The sequence below is a fragment of the Scyliorhinus torazame genome, chromosome 6, assembly GCF_047496885.1.
Source record: "Scyliorhinus torazame isolate Kashiwa2021f chromosome 6, sScyTor2.1, whole genome shotgun sequence".
NCBI classification, from domain to species: domain Eukaryota; kingdom Metazoa; phylum Chordata; class Chondrichthyes; order Carcharhiniformes; family Scyliorhinidae; genus Scyliorhinus; species Scyliorhinus torazame.
Window position 1 is genome coordinate 309,020,641 of NC_092712.1, and position 20,365 is coordinate 309,041,005.

The following is a 20,365-nucleotide window of genomic DNA, read 5'->3' on the forward strand; positions in this document are numbered from 1 at the left end:
AGCCCGGGCCACTGTCTGTGCGGAGCCCACACGCCCTCCCCGTGTCTGCGTGGGCCTTCTCCGGGTGCTCCTGCCTCCCCCCACAAGTCCCTAAAGACGCACTGCCAGTTGCTGCCCACCCCTAATTTCGCTTGAGGTGGTGAGCGGCCATCTTGAACCTGCTGCCGCCCATGTGGTGTAGGTACACCCACCGTGCTGCTGGGGAGGAAGTTCCAGGACTTTGACCCAGCGTTGGAGACAGAACAGTAATAGATTTCCAAGTCAGGATGGTGGGAGACTTTGGCGGGAGCTTGCAGGTGGTGGACTTCCCATGCGCTTGCTTCCCTTGCCCTAGGTGGTACCGGCCTTGGGTTTGGAGGCTGCTGTTTAAGGAGTCTTGGTGAGTAGCTGTAGTGCATCTTGTACATGGTGCACACTGCCGCCTCTGTGCGGGAATAAAATGATAAGTTTGATGGATGGGGTGCCAATCAAGTGGGATGCTTTGTACTGGGTGGTGTCGAGCTCCTCATGTGTTCTTGGAGCTGTACTCACCCAGGCAAGTGGAGAGTATTCCATTACAATCCTGATTTGTGTCTTGTGGGAGTCGGGAGGTGAGTTAGTCACCTTAGAATTCCCTGCTCTTGTGGCCAGAGTATTTACATGGGTAGTCCAGCCCGGTTTCTGGGCTAAGGGCTCAGTTAGTAGATTCACCATTTCCTGAAACACTCTAGGATAAACTGTGAAAGGAAAAGCAAAAAACTGCAGATGCTGGAAACCTGAACTAAAAACAGAAAATGCCGGATAAACTCAGTAGGTCTGGCAGTATTTGCGGAGAGAGACAGTTAATGTTTCGAGTCTTGAGGAAGAGTCAAACAGAAATTTTAACTCTGCTTCTCCCCGTGTGTGCGTGGGTTTCCTCCGGGTGCTCTGGTTTCCTCCCACAGTCCAAAGATGTGGAGGTTGGATTGACCATGATCAAGGCGAGGGGTTATGGGGATAGGGGTGGGGGACTGGACCTAGGTAGAGTACTCTTTTATGGAGGTTCGATGCCGACTCAATGGGCCGAATGGCCTCCTTCTGCACTGTAGGGGTTCTGTGGATTCTACGGATTCATCAGCTTACCTATTCACAAGCAAGATGATTGGAGTTGGATCATTTCACTCAGAATAGGAAACACGCAGATGTGCATTCCATCACAACTCCCCTAACGTACACAAATGAGGATGATTAAATTAACCAGGCATATAAATTAAATGAAAAGAAAACACACACCTTGTTGGGGGGGGGGAAATGAAGAAATAAAACACAAGATATAGTAAAATAGATTAAAGTATAGACCAGCTATACTGGACTAGTAATCCAGAGATCCCGACTAATACTCTGGAGACTGAGTTCTAATCCCACTCATGGCAGCGCGGGGAACTTGAATTCAGTTAATTAATACATCTGGAATACAATGGTCCAGTCTCAGTAATAATCATGCACCTAGCTGGATTGTCATCAAAAGCCAAATGGTTCACTGTCCTTCAGGGGAGGAAATCTGCTGTCCTTACCTGGTCTGGCCTACATGTGGCTCCAGCCCCACAGCTACGGGGTTGGCTCCGATCCACCCTCTGAATTGCCCCAGCAACCCACTCAGTTGTGTGAAACTGCTGCAGAGAGCACTGTGGTTCGAGCAGGCGGCTCGTCACCATCTTCTCCAGGGCCGCTAACGATGGGCAATAAATGCTGTCCTTGCGAGTGCTGCTCGCACCCCCCGAGAAAAAAATTCAAAAAGTAACGGGTGGAAATAAGAGAGTAAATCTGAACTGTGCGCGGTCTCTTTCCTTTTCAGGTGGGGAGAGAATACCGAGTGCAAAAGGCGTTATCTGAGGTGGGATTTCCTGTACCAACGCCTTTGCTGTTTGTCGATGACTGTTCCATTATTGGCACTGACTTCTACGTGATGGAGCATGTGCAGGTATGTAGGACAGGAGCACGTAGCGTATTTTGGATTGGATTATGTTCATTGTCACGTGCACCGAGGTACAGTGAAAAGTATTTTTCTGCGAGCAGTTCAACAGATCATTAAGTACGTGAAAAGAAGGACTTCCGGTGGCGTTTGCGAGCGGTGGGGTGGGGGGGGTGGGGGTGGGGGTGGGGTGGGGGTGGGGGTGGGGTGGGGGGGTGGGGGTGGGGGGGGGGTGGGGGGGGGGGGTGGGGGGGGTGGGGGGGGTGGGGGGGGTGGGGGGTGGGGGGGGTGGGGGGGGGTGAGGTGGGGGGGTGGGGGGTGGGGGGGGTGAGGTGGGTGGGGGGGGTGGGGGGGTTGGGTGGGGGGGGGTGGGGGGGGTGGGGGGGGGTGGGGTGGGGGTGGGGTGGGTGGGGTGGGGGGGTGGGAGGGTGGGGTGGGGGGTGGGTGGGTGGGGTGGGGGTGGGTGGGGGGGGTGGGGTGGGGGTGGGTGGGGGGGGTGGGGTGGGGGGGGTGGGGTGGGGGGTGGGTGGGGTGGGGGTGGGGGGGTGGGGGGGGGTTGGGGGGGGTGGGGGGGGTGGGGTGGGGGGTGGTGTGGGGGGGGTGGGGTGGGGGGGTGGGGGGGTGGGGGGGGTGGAGGGGGGGTGGGGGGGGTGGGGGGGGTGGGTGGGGGGGGTGGGGGGGTGGGGGGGGTGGGTGGGGGGGGTGGGGGTGTGGGGGGGGGTGGGTGGGTGGGGTGGGGGGGCTGGGGGGCTGGGGGGCTGGGGGGATGGGGGGGTGGGGGGGGGTGGGGGGGTGGGGGGGGGGTGGGTGGGGGGGGGTGGGGGGGGTGGGTGGGTGGGGGGGGCTGGGGGTGGGGGGGTGGGTGGCGGGGCTGGGGGGGGTGGGGGGGGGGTGGGAGGGGGGGCGTGGGGCGGGTAAGAGGGGGTGGGAGGGGGTGTGTGGGGTGGGGTGGGGGGGGTGGGGGGATGGGTGGGGGGGTGGTGGGGGGGGTGGGTGGGGGGGGCTGGGGGTGGGGGGGTGGGTGGGGGGGGCTGGGGGGGGCTGGGGGGGGGTGGGAGGGGGGGCGTGGGGTGGGTGGGGGGGGTGGGAGGGGGTGTGTGGGGTGGGGTGGGGGTGGGGGGGTGGGGGGGGGGTGGGAGGGGGGGCGTGGGGTGGGTGGGGGGGGTGGGAGGGGGTGTGTGGGGTGGGGTGGGGGTGGGGGGGTGGGGGGGGGTGGGAGGGTGGGGTGGGGGGTGGGGGGGGTGGGTGGGGGTGGGTGGGGGGTGGGTGGGCTGGGGGTGGGGGGGTGGGGGGGGGTGGGGGGGGGTGGGGGGGGGTGGGTGGGGGGGGGTGGGGGGGGTGGGTGGGGGGGGGTGGGGGGGTGGGTGGGGGGGGTGGGTGGGGGGGGCTGGGGGTGGGACTGGTGGGTGGGTGGCGGGGCTGGGGGGGGTGGGGGGGGTGGGAGGGGGGGGCGTGGGGTGGGTGGGGGGGGCTGGGGGGGGGTGGGGGGGGGTGGGGGGGGCGGTGGGGGCGGGGGGTGGGGGCGGGGGGTGGGGTGGGGGGTGGGGGGGGGGCTGCCATTCCGTAGGACAGGGACTCACTTTAGGTACCTGGGGGTGCAGGTTGCCCGGGAGTCGGTACAACATTTCTAGTTTGGTGGGGAGAGTGAAAACTGATCTGGCAAGGTGGGATGGTCTCCCTCTGTCACTGGCGGGTCGGGTACAGGCGGTTAAAATGAACGTGTTGCCGTGATTTCTGTTTATTTTTCAATGCCTGCCGATTTTCCTGCCAAAGGCTTTTTTTAGAGAGATTGAGGGAAGGATTACTTCGTTCATATGGGGAGGGAAGATGGCCAGAGTGAGAAAGGTGCTGCTACAGAGGGGAAGGCAGGGGGTTTGGGTCTTCCGAACCTGATGTATTACTACTGGGCGGCGAATGTGGAGAACGTGCGGAGCTGGGTCGGAGGGGTTGATTCCCAGTGGGTCAGAATGGAGGAGAGTTTGTGCAGGGGGTCAGGATCGAAAGCACGAGCAACAGCGCCGCTCCCGATGGCCCCGGGGAAATACTTAGGGAGTCCGGTAATAATAGCTTCATTGAGTGGCGTGGGTGTGTATGGAGGTGGCTTCTTGTAAGGGCACCAGTTTGGGGGCGTTGGTAACTGTACCTCTGCCGCTTCCGCCGGCGCGGTACTCCCCCAGCCCCGTGGTGGTGGCGGCCCTAAGAGTTTGGGGCCAGTGGAGGCAGCATGTGGGAGCAGTGGGAGCATTGGTCTGGGCCCCAATTTGTGATAACCACCAGTTTGCCCCGGGGAGTATGGATGGGGGGTTCTGGGTATGGTGGAGAACGGGGATTGAGAGGATGGGGGATGTCTTCATAGAGGGGAGTTTCCCGAGTATGAGGGCGCTGGAGGAAAAGTTTTGGGCTGGCGAGGGGAACCAAATTCAGATACTTGCAGGTGCAGAACTTCCTTCGTAAGCAGTTGGCAACCTTCCCGCTCCTACCGCTGCGGGGGATTCAGGACAGGATAGTTTCCAGAGGGTGGGTAGGGGAGAGGAGCGTCTCAGACATCTATAAGGAGCTTATGGGGTCGGAGGAGACGCAGACCGAGGAGCTGAAGCGTAAGTGGGAGGAGGAGCTGGCAGGTAAGATAGAGGATGGTCAATGGGCGGACGCGTTGAGTAGGGTCAACACGTCTGCAACATGTGCCAGGCTCAGCCTGATCCAATTTAAGGTCGTTCACCGGGCTCACATGACAGTGGCCCGGATGAGCAGATTCTTTGGGGTGGAGGACACGTGCACAAAATGTGTGGGAGGACCAGCGAACCATGTCCACATGTTTTGGACATGTCCGAAGCTTAGGGGATTTTGGCAGGGGTTTGCAGATATCATGTCCACGGTGTTAAAAACAAGGGTGGCGCTGGGTCCAGAGGTGGCGATTTTCGGGGTGTCGGAAGATCCGGGAATCCAGGAGGAGAAAGAGACGGATGTTCTAGCCTTTGCTTCCCTGGTAGCCCGGAGACGGATACTATTAGCTTGGAGGGACCCAAAGCCCCTGAAGTCAGAGACCTGGCTATCGGACATGGCTAGCTTTCTCTGTATGGAGAAAATTAAGTTCTCCTTGAGAGGGTCACTGTTAGGGTTCACCCGGAGGTGGCAACCGTTCGTCAACTTCCTTGCGGAAAATTAATCGTCAGCAGACGGTGGGGGGAATGGGGGGGGGGGAGTAGTTTAGGTTAGAGTAGGGGGTCAATAAGGGTGAGACCTGTACGAAAGGTTAACCGTTTTTGCACTATCTTTATAGTTTCATGTATCTTGCCTATTTTTTTGTTGTTTCTATACTAAAAATACCTCAATAAAATATTTATGAAAAAAAAAAAATAATAGCTTCATTGAGAATTTGGAGGCAGTTTCACCAACACTTCGGGTTGGGGGCAGGGTCAAGGGAAATGCCGATTCGGGGGAACCGCAGATTTGAGCCAGGGAAGTGGGATGGAAATTTTCGGAAATGGGAGGAGAAGGGGATTAAGACACTAAAAGATTTGTTTCTTAGGGGTCGGTTTTCAGGATTGAAGGAGCTGGAAGCGAAGTATGGGCTGGTGCAAGGGGAAATGTTTAGATACATGCAGGTTCGAGATTTTGCCAGGAAGGAGATACACAGCTTCCCGGTGGAGACGGCCTCCACATTGCTGGAGGAGGTGCTGGCGACAGGGGGACTGGAGAAGGGGGTAGTGTCAGCGGATTAATGAGCTATTTTGGAAGAGGAGAAGGCACCACTGGAAAGGATCAAAGCAAAATGGGAGGTTGAGTTGGGAGAGGATATGGAGGAGGGGTTCTGGTGTGAGGTGCTCCGGAGAGTGAATGCCTCCACCTCGTGTGCGAGGTTGGGGCTGATACAGCTGAAGGTGGTGTACAGAGCACACCTCACGAGGGCGAGGATGAGCCGATTCTCTGAAGGAGTAGAAGATGTGTGTGAACGTTGCATGGGAGGGGGCCCTGTTGCTGATTTTGCCTTAGTTCAATTGCTCTGTTTTATTATCTTTGCTCTCGAGTCGCCAGGTATCTTTATAATACCGCCACGAGGTTCAAGTCCGAGTAATGATCAATAATCCAATACACCGATTAGTAAGATTTAAATCAAAGCAGATTTATTATACACAGTAATCACTACTCATGCACAAATTCTACGTCTAAGCTACTTCTTACAACTAACAGGCCCATACTTAACTTGGAACTGGCCCACCAGGTCATGGAAACAAATGGCCTTTCGTTCGGGTTCTGAGCCTGTGGGATTCGAAGTTGGTACAGATTGGTAGCTAGGAGCGCCTATCTCGTAGCGAGCGTTGAATTAAGACTTACGATTTCGATCTTCACTGCTCCGGTCACGGTCAATGTTGGTTCGTTGTTACTGGGTGACCCGGGCAGGAAGAAGAGCATGAAGAGAGCGAACAGGTGGAGAAGAAGAGAGCGATTTGAACTTGGGGCTCAATTCTTATAGTCCCCAGGGGCTTCCCGCCTTTCGGGGCGGACCCTGTACCTGGTCCCAAGTGATTGGACTTTGTCCCAGTCGCTTGGTTCGATTTTCTCCAATGCTGGAGTGGTTCCCTGATCGATGGGCGGTCTTGAGGTGGTCGTTCACCTCCCTTTGTGTAGGCTTCTGCTGGCACCGAAGAGTCTGGTTTTGCTTTGTGTGTCTAAATGTTGCTTATTGTTCCCGGGGATTGCTTATCAGTATGCAGATGGCTGTTGTTTTGTTATGCAGATGGTTGCTGGTATCGATATTGTCTGGCCTTTCCAGAGGTAAATACACATCCAACCTGCAGCTTCTGGTTTTTGCCTTGTTGGCTGACTTTCCCATCGGCCTTTGCTGTTCGCCATTTTAAATCGGGAGTTGGCCACTTTAGGTGTATACAGCCCGCTAATCACGTTCATATGTTTTGGTCCTGTCCAAAGCGAGAGGATTACTGGAAGGAGGTTTTTAGGGTAATTTCTAAAGTGGTGCACGTGAAGCTGGACCTGGCCCTCGGGAGGCCATATTCAGGGTGTCGGACCAGCCAGGGTTGGAAACGGTTGCGGAGGCAGATGTTGTAGCCTTCGCCTCGTTGATCGCCCAAAGGCGGATCCTGATAGGTTGGAGAGCAACCTCTCCACCCTGTGTCCTGGCGTGCCGGGGGGACCTGTTGGAATTCTTGACTCCTGAGAAGGTTAAGTTTGAACTGAGGGGAAGGATGGAGGGGTTTAATTCATGGGCATTATTCATTATGCACTTTCAAGAACTGGATAACATCGAACATTAGTTGGGGCGGGACGGTTGGGGGAGGGAGGCGAGGTGTGTTAACGGTGACTATGGGTGATCCCTGATTCCTTTTTGTCATTTGTTAATGTGAACATGCGGGCTAATGTTTGGGGTTTGGTGGGAGGATGGGATCGTTGTTATTGATATAGGGATTGACAAATTTGTTACTGATTATTGTTTATTGTTGGTGGGTGTAAATTTGGGAGAAAATGTGAAAAAGGAGGAGAATAAAAAATATTTTCAAAAATGTACATGAAAAGAAAGGGAAATAAAAGAAAATACATAATAGGGCAACACAAGGTACACAATGTAACTACATAAACACCGGTATCGAGTGAAGCATACAGGTGTGTAGTGTTAATGAGGTCAGTCCATAAGAGGGTCGATTAGGTGTCTGGTAACAGCGGGGAGGAAGCTGTTTTTGAGTCTGTTCGTACGGGTTCTCAGACTTCTGTATCTCCTGCCCGATGGAAGAAGTTGGAAGAGTGAGTAAGACGGGTGGGTGGGGTCTTTGATTATGCTGCCCGCTTTCCCCAGGCAGCAGGAGGTGTAGATTGAGTCAATGGATGACTCCCATTTTGAGAGAAATCCTTCACAGCTTAGCAAATAGTTCAAACAACTTTTAAGTTGCAATATACTTTTTATTTACAACGGCCTGGATCTTCCATTGCCCCCCGCCCCTCCTCCGCAGAGGTAGCCCGCCATTATACTTTATTTTGCTGTCCTAGAAAACAAATCAGGTTTAAGGTTAAGTCATTCTTCCTCAACTTCCAATTATTGAAATATTACATCCCAGACCAGACCCCAACAGTGGCTAGGATACAGGACCAAAACCCCAATCTTTTACTTTATTGTAAGACTCTGCAGAATGAATGTTTTGCTCCAGGAGTGATTGCATGAAAAAATAGGCTTTTGTTATTTAAGAACAAAACTTTATCATGAAAACATTATTAAACTCTTGAATTTCACACCCGAGAAGAACAGCTTACGATTGCCCAGAAACACTACTACTCAATTCCCCATTAGACAGCAAGAAAAGAAACATACAGCCTTTAAACTGGTTTAAAATCAGCAGGGTATAGAATAATACTTTGCAGAACAGATTCTTGGCTCTGGTTTGAACCTCTTCAGACTCTGGCTGAATATCTTCAAATAGCTGCTTCAACTGGGGTGTTTCAGCCTCTCCTTTGTCTTCAGACAAGACTGCTCTGCTTTAAAATATTATTACTCTTTTTTTTTTAAACTATCCTACTGGGAAAGAAAACTGTTTTTACTTGTGGGCTCTGTGGTAGTCACATCAGACCTCTTCAAAAACCTTCTCAAAACAAAATCTCTCTCTGAATCACTTGGCTCCCCCCAGAAATGACATCACCTCCCCAAGCTGAAAAACCAAATGAGTTCTCCGGGTCTGAAAGCGCATTATTTCCTCGGGAACAGTCCTCGTCAAACCACAGTGCATTAGCCCAGACTGACAAATGCATTCCTCTCGGCCAATTTCACCTTCTGGCTCCTAGAAAGCACACAGGCCCTGCAAAACAGAATTCTTTTTTTTAAACGTGACCGCTGCAGTCAAACACGCTCTAACCCCAGGCTTTTAGCCCTTTAATTGACGATAGTTGTAACCCACTATTCCCCAAATCCTCCATTCGTCACGGGAATTAACACTGGACGGCCAGCAGCTGTACCATTCTAGATGTGGAAACGCCCAGTGTGGGGCTGGATCCGATTGCAGAAGCTGTGGCCCTCCCCCTAATCGGCAGGGAGGTCAGAGTGGAGATTTTATGGAGCCATTTAAAATGATGTAGTGTTCAGATAGAATAAATGGAGAGAAACGATCCTCCAATGGCTGGAGGATCGATTACAAGAGAGCAGAGGTTGAAGGTGAAATGAAATGAAAATGAAAATCGCTTATTGTCACAAGTAGGCTTCAATGAAGTTACTGTGAAAAGCCCCTAGTCGCCACATTCCGGCGCCTGTTCGGGGAGGCTGGTACGGGAATTGATCCGTGCTGCTGGCCTGTTTGGTCTGCTTTAAAAGCCAGCGATTTAGCCCAGTGTGCTAAACCAGCCCCTAAGGTGATAAATCAAAGGGCAGAGGTGACACGAGGAAAAACCTTTTGCTCAACGAGCGATCAGAATTTGGAAATCGCTGCCTTAAGGGTGCTGGATAGAGATCCAACAGTATCTTCCAAATGGGAATTGGATGATTTCTTGAGGGAACAAAGAAAATTGCAGGATTTGCATGGGGAAAGATTCAGGAGAATGTGACTAATGGGATTGCTCTTTGAAAGAGGCTGCTGCAGATTGGATGGGCCGAGTGGCCCCCTTCTGTTCTGCACTATTCTATGATTCTGTGACTTCCTAACCTGGGGGAATACCTAGACTGGAAATAGAATTCTGGGCTGCCCGAGCTGCCCTGTGGAATGAAATCAGTTGGCCTAAGAGTTGCGATTTTGACACCGATTCCCTTTGTTATTTATTTTACTGTTGTGTATTTATGATCCAGGGGCGGATATTCCGAGATATGACCATTCCGGGTGTGAGTCCGGCAGAACGCGCAGCCCTGTACTTTGCCATGATAGTAACATTTGCTCGACTTCACTCCACTGATTGGAAGGCCCTGGGACTGCAGGGCTATGGCAAAGAGCATGATTACTCCAAGAGACAGGTCTGTCTTCCAACTGAAAGTGTCTTTTGTTTGTAAAACCTACGCATTTTAATGAGTTACTGTAATTTTCCGAATATAGTGTACTGCCCAAAATATAATTTGCAACATGACTTCCATTGAGGGAAAATGAAACTGGCCGTATGACTATATATAACACACAACCGTTTTCATACCCATATGGGAACAATACGAATGTAGAATGAAAACTTCCATCGATTAGCTGCCGTTTAATTCTTTGGTGACTCTTTCCTGGGTGAAGGTTTAGCGATGGTGACAACCCACGGCCGAAGTGGCCATTCTTAAATGATGCTAAACCGTAAACTGCAGCGGGCCTGTAGCCCTGTAGCTCAAACTAACCTTGTCTTGCCTTCAGTGACCCTACACACACGCGCTTTTCAACAGTGTGTTGAATCCCAGCTAACCTCGGAGACTGAATGTGGACCTCCCCCCCATTCTGGCCCCAACTGGGATCAGTTAACTGAGCACAGACCAGGAAAAAACCCTGGGATTATCTTCAACATAATCAGGAGTGTGATGAAATATTCTCCACTTCCCTGGATGAATCTAGTTCCAACAACACTCAAAAGGTATCGAGTTCCAGGATATTGACCCAGCGTCTGTGAAGGAACGGTGATATATTTCAGGATCCAAGGGAAAGCAGCCAGCTTGATTGGCACCACATTCACAAACACTCCCTCTCTCCACCACCGGTGCACAGTGGCAGCCGTGTCAAGAGGGACTGTAGGAACTCACCAAGGCTCCTGCGGCAGCACCTTCTAAATCCACGATCATTAGCATCTGAGGACAAGGGCAGCAGATACATGGGAACACCACAACCTGGAAGTTCCCCTCCAAGCCACTCACCATCCTGACTTGGAAATATATCACCGTCCCTTCAGTGTCCCCGAGTCAAAATCCTGGAACTCCCTCCATTATGGGTGTACCGTACACTGCATGGACTGCAGCGGTTCAAGAAGGCAGCTCACCACTACCTTCTGAAGGGCAATTAGTGATGGACAATAAATGCTGGCATAACCAGCGACACCCATATCCTTGAATTAATAAAAAGGTATATAGGTGGGCGGCATGTGGCGCAGTGCTGAGGACCCGGGTTCGAATCCCGGCCCTGGGTCACTGTCCGTGTGGGGTTTACACGTTCTCCCCGTGTCTGCGTGGGTTTCACCCCCACAACCCAAAGATGTGCAGGTTAGGTGGATTGGCCGCGCTAAATTGCCCCTTAATTGGAAAAAAAATAATAATTGGGTACTCTAAATTTAAAAAAAAGTATATAGGTCGGTGAATCCAAATGTATTCTGTGTGCGGGCTTTTGGACATGCTAACAGTGAGGGCATCAGATGCACCTTCATTGCAGTTATGAGAGAACACCTATTTTATATGATGTATTAATTTATGTTGGCCCATACTAGGCAAGTTTTAACAATTATCTACCGAATGTTATTTTATTGCTCTTTTGCTGTTTTCTGTGGCCATCTTCCTATTGAAGTGTTAAAATGGGGTCACAGTGGAAAACAGTTTGGGAAGCGCCGCAGTAACACTTTTCCCTGTCATTTGAGAATGGTGCACCGATGACCTGTTTAAAAGTACTGTCAGAGCACTGGAAACGAACTGCATCTTCTCTCTCTGAACTCAGGTTTTAACATGGACGGCTCAATACAAGGCTGCAGTTACTGATGACATTCCTGCCATGAACGAGCTAGCAGAGTGGCTGGCCAACAATTTGCCGGACAACGAACAGCAAGCAACGATAATCCACGGCGACTTCCGGATTGAAAACTTAATATTTCACCCCACTGAGGTAACTCCTGCTCTGCCCTTACCTTCAGCATGGCCCCTCGGAGGCCGGAGTTTCCAGGCCCCTCCCACTGATGGGATCTTCCGGTCCGGACGAAGTCCACCAAGGCTTGGGTGGCTCTTCACATCCGGTTCTCCGCAGGGGGCTGGAAAACTTTGGCCATCGTGTCTGATTTGCAAGTTTTGGAGTACTTCACAGTCCTCATTCTATCTCTAGTTATTCCGAGCATGGTTGCCATGTATCTGCGATTATTGAGGCCACATCTGGACCACCTTTGGTCTCCCTACCCAGGGAAGAACAGCCTTGCTCTCGAGTGAGCGCGACAAAGGTTCAGTGGACTGATTACAGAGGGGATTGTCCTCTTGAGGAGCAGTTAAGTAGGCAAGGCTGATATTGCCTTGAGCTTAGGAGAGTGAGAGGTGATCTGATTCATAAGTGTAATATTCTTAAGGTGTTGACAAGGTGGATGGTGAGAAAACGTTTGACCTGGTTGGAGTGTTGAGAATACGGGGTCAACATTCTTGGGATAAGGAGAATTTCTTCAATCCGAGGGTAAGGAATCTTTGGAATTCCCGACCCTCAGAGAGCCGTGGCTACTCAGTCATTGAGATCAAGACGGAGGTCGATAGGTTTTTGGGTAGTGAGAGAATTAAGGGATATGGGAACAGTGTGGGAAATTGCATTTGAGGTAGGAGATTAACCACCATCTTGTTGAATGATGGAGTAGACTCGAAGGGCCAGATAATCTACTCCTCCCTTTTCTTGTGTTTTTACCGACGATCTTCTACATTCCCAAAGACAGAGGGACACCTGTGCAGAATTTGCTCATTTTGGTCTTGAAGCTTACTCATATAATGTGTGTTTGTGTTTAGTTGATTTGCTTCACCATAACAAGTTATGTGTTTAAACCCCAGGCTCGAGTCGTTGCTTTGTTAGACTGGGAGCTCTCTACCATTGGAAATCCAATTGCGGACCTGGCCTATGCCTGCATTCCTTTCTATTGGCCCAGGGGAATGTCTTTTCCAGGAAAGAACAGTAACAGTGTTCTTCAGGATGTGGAGGGTAAGTTATTGTAGAAGCATTATATCCTCACACTGTTGAATAGTTTAGTTATAGTTAGTTAGAGAGGCCCTGAAAATGGGCCATTTCTGTCAGCGTTGGACCCGAGAGAAGGTAGCCTGTTTTGCCAAACTCCATGCAGTATTGGATTGGATTTGTTTATTGTCATGTGTACCGAGGTACAGTGAAAGTATTTTTCTATGAGCAGCTCAACAGATCATTAAGTACATGAAAAGAAAAGGAAATAAAAGAAAATACATAATAGGGCAACACAAGGTACACAATGTAACTACATTAACACCGGCATCGGATGAAGCATACAGGGTGCAGTGTTACTGAGGTCAGTCCATAAGAGGGTCATTTAGCAGTCTGGTGACAGTGGGGAAGAAGCTGTTTTTGAGTCTGTTCGTGCGTGTTCTCAGACTTCTGTATCTCCTGCCCGATGGAAGAAGTTGGAAGAGTGAGTAAGCCGGGTGGGAGGGGTCTTTGATTATGCTGCCCGCTTTCCCCAGGCAGCAGGAGGTGTTGATGGAGTCAATGGATGGGAGGCAGGTTCGTGTGATGGACTGGGCTGTGTTCACGGCTCACTGTGTTGGCTGCCTCAAACCCAGAATATCTTTAGATTATTTGGGTCTTGTTACCCTGTAAAATTGTGAAACCGGCATCGTGGCTGCTGAGGGAGAGAGAGGGGGACGGAAAGGGTGCAACATCTCTGGTCAGGAGATGGGTATGGTAGGGGTGCCCAATGCTGCCACTAATCTGCCCAGCCAGAAGTGACACTAGTCGCGGGGGAAGGACAGCGAGGGTGGTGGGAGGGGTGCGATCATGGTTTGACATTGCGTGTGTGTGTTTGTGTTCGAAAATTGGCTGACATGCGTTGGTAATCCTGATTTGGAGGCTGGGTATATCGGGTGCGATTCTGCACATCAAAAGGTAAAGAATGGAGATCAAACAATTACAGATAGAAGTATAGATCAGTCTGTAACAAGGCATTTGAGTGGGTGTCGGTGGAGGAATGTTTGCTTCAAGTTTCCCCGCTTTTGTAAGGGCCCCGAAGAATCCAGCACGAGTTTTAAGGATACAAAATAATTACGTTTATTTACTATAACAATATATACATAACAGTAGCAGTAACTTCCCTTGCTACCTTCTCCTTCCTCCTGGTTCCTGGACTGGCCAGCTTATTTATAGTAGGAGTTTCTCCGCCCCCCTCATTGGGGAAGTTCATACTCCCATAGGATTGTGGGATAGTCATTAGTTCCCAGCCAATCGTCAGTAGGCAGGTTATAACATCCCGCTATCTTTATTTTGCAGGAATTCCAAGATGCGAGGAGCTGATCATTGTGTACAGACGGTGTCGAGGTCTGTCTACTCCTCTCCTCAACTGGAACTTCTTCCTGGCTCTGTCCTTTTTTAAAATTGCGTCCATAGCACAGGTAAGGATTTTGATCTGCAAAAGGGCTGAAGACCTGTCTTTGAGATACTGAAGTGAAAAGTTGGCCACCTAGAAACAGACCTTCCCAGTCTCACGGACTGGGCCCTTGCTGATAAGCTGGGGCGGTTCCACCGTTTGGATCACCAGCCGTTGGCACGAAGGTCTGTGCTGCCACCAAGCCTCTGTTTTCCTCCACACTCGATCGAGGAGGGGGTTGGCTGCCCCAAACCCAGAATATCTCTTGATTATTTGGGTCTTGTTACCCTGTGCGCCGTCTCTGGTCAGGAGAAGGGTATGGTATGGGTGCCCAATGCTGCCATCAATCCTAGTCTAAAAACGTCCCGTAGAGAGATGCACCATAACATGCTGGCTGTGCATCTCTTTTGATTTTCATCTCCCCTGGGTAGTTGGGGAGATCCACTCAACGTCTGGGTGTGCTCCAAGGTGATTTAGCAAGATGTGTCAGAGCCAGTGGAATACTGAATTCCCTCGGCAAGTGGTGTGCCCACAGAAACTGCTCGTGGGAAGCACTGAACGGCAGCTTAAAATGCTGACTGCTGGCCCATGTGAATAATAGCCACTTGGCGAAGTTCCATGGAATCCCTACAGTGCAGAAGGTGGCCTTATGGCCCATCGAATCAGCACTGACACTCGGAAAGAACACCCTACCCATGCCTACTCTATCCCCGTAACCCCACTTGAGCTGCACATCTTGGGACACTAAGGGGCAATTTATCATGGCCAATCCACCAAGCCTGCACATTGTTGGACCGTGGGAGGAAATGGGAGCACCCTGAGGAAACCGCCGCAGACACGGGGAGAAAGTGCAAACTCCACGCAGTCACCCCCGAGGCCGTAACCAAAAGTTGGGTCCCTGGCGCTGTGAGGCAGCCGTGCTAACCACTGTGCCGCCGTGCCGGTTCCTGGAGAATCGTCAGTCATGCAAATCAGTGAGGTTCCAGTCAGCAGTGTCGGCGAAGAGGACGTAAGTAGGCTACAACGGGACACAGACAGGTTAAACAAGTGGGCAAAAACCAAACCGGTGTTCCCGTCCAGAGGTGGTGGGTGGAAGACGGAGGGGAAGTTTTGTGAGGCTTTCGCAGGATCAAATCACTGTGCTGAACGAAACTGAATCCTGTCACTGCGGGAACAGAGAGGGACAGGGTCAACTTGAGAAAACGTTCCCTGTAAATTAAACCCTTTCTTGGGGGTACAGCATCTGAACCTGCACCTGAGCACAAAGCTCTCTGATCCGAACTGAACTGAACAGGCCGCAAGTGGATTCCTGACTTGCTAACACGTTGCAGGAGAGGCGACACAATACAACTCACATTATGTGCACCAAGAATATCCTAATTCTCTTCCCGCTTCTAGTAGTGCTCGAAGGCCAACGTTCGCCTGTTCCCAAAGCCGGTAATACCTGGAAATGTTCACGAGTCTGTCACTCGAGGTTTATAGCTTGGAGTGGGCTCCTCCATATCGAGTATGGCTGACCAGGAGTCTCTCCCATCCTTACCGTCAGCCGTTGGCGTGTTTGGAAAGATTTGCAGGTTGACGCACTCCGCCCGTTTGATCAGGTTATGAATGCATTTCTCTCCACCAAGAATATGCCGTACCTTAATTCCCACTTCCCTTGCTACTTTCAAAAACAACCTTGTGGTTCGACTTTCCCTGAAGAACTGGTCAGGTGAATGAATAAAATGAAGTTAACTGAAAGGGCAAAGGGCGAAGGGGGACTTACATTTCTATAGCTCTTTTCATGGCCACCGGACCATCTCAAAGCCCTTTACTGCCAATAAAGTACTTTTTGAAGTGTAGCCAGTGTTTGTAATGTGGGAAAGGCAATTTGCGCATAGGAAGCTCCCACACTCAGCAATGCGACAAATGACCAGATAGCCTGTTTTTCGTCATTTTGATTGAGGGATTAATATTGGCCAGGACACCGGGGAGAACTCCCTTACCGTCTTCAAAACAGTGCCATGGGATCTTTACATCCACCTGAGAGGGCAAACGAGGCCTCAGTTCAGTATCTCATCCGGGAGACAGAGTCAGCTGACCTACGGCTGTCACAGATACAGCTATAAAGTGACGCAGGAGCATGAGGAAAGGATGAAAAATTCCAGGAGAATACAATCTGCAGACAGCAGCCCAGGAATGGCAGCACGAGCTGCTAATGGATGAACTTTAAAAAGCTCAATCTATATCCAGTGAGTGCTGAAGGCGTTATCTCTGTGTACTGTAGCACTGTCAATATGACGCGAGGCAGGTTGAGGTAATGTCAATTGAAGGCTTTATTAAGCAGAACTTTATCCCCAGCAGCGTGGTTACAGAATGCAACTGCTGAGGGAAATGGAGGGAAAAACTGGGTTCTTATACCGGCATTTCTGGGTGGAGTCCAGTAGGTGGCAGATCCTATCAGGACCTGGCATCCCTCCACCAATAGCCTGTCGACACGTGGTGTACCGTATTACCCCTAATACATACCACCACATGTACCACGATATCTGTGATCCTTCCAGCAAAGATTTGTGTGATTAATTTTGAACTCTCAGCAAGTGTTTTGAAAAGTGTGTGGCAGGATTTTCCGTTCCTGAGACTGTGGACGCAAACGCTGAATTCGTGGACTTTCTCGACAGCAAAACTGGTGCCGAACCTGGACCCATTCCGCTACTATTGAGGAGCCAGCACCAACGCCACGTGGAACACAATCGATTCCAATGAAAGACGATGCAGGATTCGGCGGGTCCGTGATTGACACTCAGGAGGCCGACCATCTGCAACCACATATATACACATTACACTCCCCACACACACTTATCCCAGCCAACAAGGTGGTATTGGATGTGCTGCAGTGCGCCCATACAGCTGACGGGCCGGCTGGGGCCAGAGGGCACCTAGGGGGGGGGGGGTGCCCTGGGGAGGGGGGGGGGGGGACCTATATGGCACCCCAAAGCTAACAGCAGTGTGCGCAGCTGCGTGGCCGCTTTGCCAGCGGCGGCAATGGTGTTCCATGCCCGTCCACCCCGACCCCACAACCCACCTCCTGGCCACCCCCCGCTACTCCCCCCCCGGCCTTGACAGAAGGCCCCTGGCCAGCGGCACGACTGTCGGAAAACTATGGTGACGTTGCACCCTTTCCGTACCCCCGCTCTCTCCCTCAGCAGCCACGATGCCGGTTTCACTATTTTTAAAAGCGCAAGTGAACCGCGGCGTCGGGGAGCTCGGCCCTTCGGAGGCGGAGCATCGCGGAGGCCCCGGAGAATTCTGGGCCGGGGCCGCTAATGATATGCAAATGGTGTTTACTGTTCCGGTACTCATTGACGCCGCTATCGAGGTGACAGAGAATCGCGATTTGGCGTCAAATTGACGCCCACCTCGATATTGGCGTCGGAACCTATTCTCCACCCATCGCGTTTCGCGATTTCGGGCGTCAGCAAACGGGAGAATCCCGTCCACGTTATTTCATCATTTCCAGGAATTCAAATGCTCCTTTTATTGTCGATGCAACAATAATAGTGGCTTCTTTTGTTCCCCCTCCAGGGTGTGTATGCTCGATTCCTGCTCAGAAATGCTAGCGCTGAGAATGCACACGTGTATGGTGAAACCACAAAGCCTCTGGCAGAAGCTGGACTGCGAATCTCAAATCGGTAAGAGGACGGTTAGAGAACAACCTCAAACCACCACGTCAGTCAGCAGAGCATCAGCATTGTCAAATTGCGCACAGGATTTTTATCTCTAGATTTCTCTTTTTGTAACCGTTGTTTCAATTTTCATACCAGTGATGAGCTTTAACATTTCAGCGGCAAGTTTTGCTTTGGATTTGGAAACTTCCATTATCCCAGCCTGGGCTGAACCCCTACCATAGTCCAGTGTGAATTGACTTATTTGTGGGTAACTTTTTTTAAAAAAATTCTTCATGAGATGTGGGCATAGCTGGCTGTGCCAGCATTTATTGCCCATCCCTAATTGCCCTTGAGGGGGCAGTTAAGAGTCACCACATTGCTGTGGGTCTGGAGTCACATGTAGGCCAGGCCAGGTAAGGACGGCAGATTTCCTTCTCTAAAGGACATTGGTGAGCCAGATGGGTTTTTACGATAATCGACAATGGTTTTGTGCTCATCATTTGACTTTTAATTCCAGATTTTTATTGAATTCAAATTGTACCATCTGCCATGGTGGGATTTGAACCGGGGTCCTCAGAGCATTACTCTGGGTCTCTGGTTTGCTAGTCCAGTGACAACACCACTACACCACTGTCTCCCCACTACTACGCCACTGCTCACCTGATCCTGTACCTGAGCATAAAGCTGTCTGACCCGGTCTGAACTGAACAGGCCGCAAGCGGATTCCTGACTTGCTAACACGTGTAGGAGAGACACCACAATACAACTCACATTATTCACACCAAGAATATTCCAATTCACTGAGGCAGACCTTCGCCTGTTCCCATAGTTAGTAATTCCCGGAATAGTCTGTCACCGGAGGTTTATAGCTTTGAGGGAGCGCCACTCCACATCCGGTATGGCTGACCAGGAATCCCTCGCCCTGACCGCCAGCCATTGGCGCGTTTGGAAAGATTTGCAGGTTGACACACTCGGCCTGTTTGATCGCATTATGAATGCGCCTCTCTCCACCAGGATGGCATGGGTTAAAGATTGGCTAGCTAACAGGAAACAGAGGGGAGGCATAAATGGGCCTTTTTTGGAGTGCCACAGGGGTCAGCCCTGGAACTCCAATGTTTCACAATTCATGCAAATGACTTGGATGAAGGTGACTGAAGGTATGGTTGTTAAATTTGCTGACGACGCAAAGATAGGAAGATGGGGGCCGGTTCAGCTCAGTTGGCTGGACAGTTGGTTCATGATGCAGAGCGAGGCCAGCAGCGCGGGTCGAATTCCCGTACCGGCTGAGGTTATTCATGAAGGCCCCTCGCCTGAGGTGTGGCGATCCTCAGGTTAAATCACCACCGGTCAGCTCTCCCCCTCAAAGGGGAAAGCAGCCTGTGGTCATCAGGGACTATGGTGACTTTACCTTGAGGTCTGAAAGTAAGTTGTGAAATAGGCTCCAACGGGACACAGACGGGTTAAGCAAGTGGACAAGGCAAATTTGAAAAGATCCATTTTGGCAGGAAGAATAAAAAGGAAGCGTATTATCTAAATGGTGACTCTGGGACTCGAGAGGTATCTGGGCGTCCTAATGCATGAATCACAAAATGCAGCTACAGCAGGTGATTAGGAAAGCAAATAAAATGTTATTTATTTTGAGGGGGAATTGAATAAGAAAGTAGGGAGGTTTTGCTCCAGTTGGAGAGGACGTCGGTGGGACCATATTTGGAGTACTGGTACAGTATTGGTCGCCTTATTTAAGGAAAGATGTGAATGCGTTGGAAGCAGTTCAGAGAAGGTTTACTAGACTAATACTAAGAATGGTCAGGCTGTCTTATGAGGAAAGGTTAGGCCTGTATCCGCTGGGGTTTCGAAATGTGAGAGGCAACTTGATTAAAATCTTTTAAGATCCTGAGGGGTATTGACAGGGTGGGTGTGGAGAGGATGTTTCCTCTTGTGGGAGAATCGAGAACTAGGGGCTCACTGTTTAAAAATAAGGGGTCAGTCATTTGGGACAGAGATGAGGAGAATTTGTTTCTCTCAGAGGGTTGTGAGTCTTTGGATCTCTCTTCCTCAAAAGGCAGTGGATGCAGAATCTTTGAATGTTTTTAAGGCAGAGCTAATAGATTCTTGATTAACAAGGGGGTGAAAGGTTAACTGGGTCGGCGGGACGTGAGGTAGAGGTTACAGTCAGGTGTTGCTAACTTTTGGTTGGCTCTTAATTTGGCTCTGTTTAATCACATTTGCTCAAGTGTCGCCAGGTATCTTTCGACACCGCCGCAAGGTTCAGAACCGAATACTGATCAATGACTCGATACACCAGTTAGTAAGTTCAAAAGCAATGCTCATTTATTTACACACAGTCAAATCTACTCGCGCATAAACTCTACAAACTAAACTACCACTATTACTAAGGCCTATACTTAGCTTCGGGCGCCCACTCAGTCAGAGGAACAATGGCCGTTGCTCAGTTCTGAGGCTGCTGGGTTGAGCTGTTTACAGGGTAGCAACTAGGAGCGTCTATCTCGTAGCGTGCGTTGACTTGGGACTTACTTGGTCTGATGCAGCTGCAAGGCAGGTCTCT

The 20,365-nt window shown here is 51.0% G+C and overlaps 1 protein-coding gene across 2 annotated transcripts in view; it reads left to right on the top strand.

Moving 5' to 3' along the window:
• Nucleotides 1–20,365, top strand: part of acad11 (acyl-CoA dehydrogenase family, member 11) — a 146,697-nt gene that overhangs the window by 8,380 nt on the left and 117,952 nt on the right. For both annotated transcript variants that reach the window (XM_072510036.1, XM_072510035.1), the window contains exons 3-8: nucleotides 1,814–1,939; nucleotides 9,708–9,869; nucleotides 11,521–11,685; nucleotides 12,597–12,744; nucleotides 14,056–14,177; nucleotides 17,717–17,823. In XM_072510036.1, coding sequence (XP_072366137.1) covers nucleotides 1,814–1,939; nucleotides 9,708–9,869; nucleotides 11,521–11,685; nucleotides 12,597–12,744; nucleotides 14,056–14,177; nucleotides 17,717–17,823 — 830 coding nt within the window. The remainder of the gene's footprint in view (nucleotides 1–1,813; nucleotides 1,940–9,707; nucleotides 9,870–11,520; nucleotides 11,686–12,596; nucleotides 12,745–14,055; nucleotides 14,178–17,716; nucleotides 17,824–20,365) is intronic.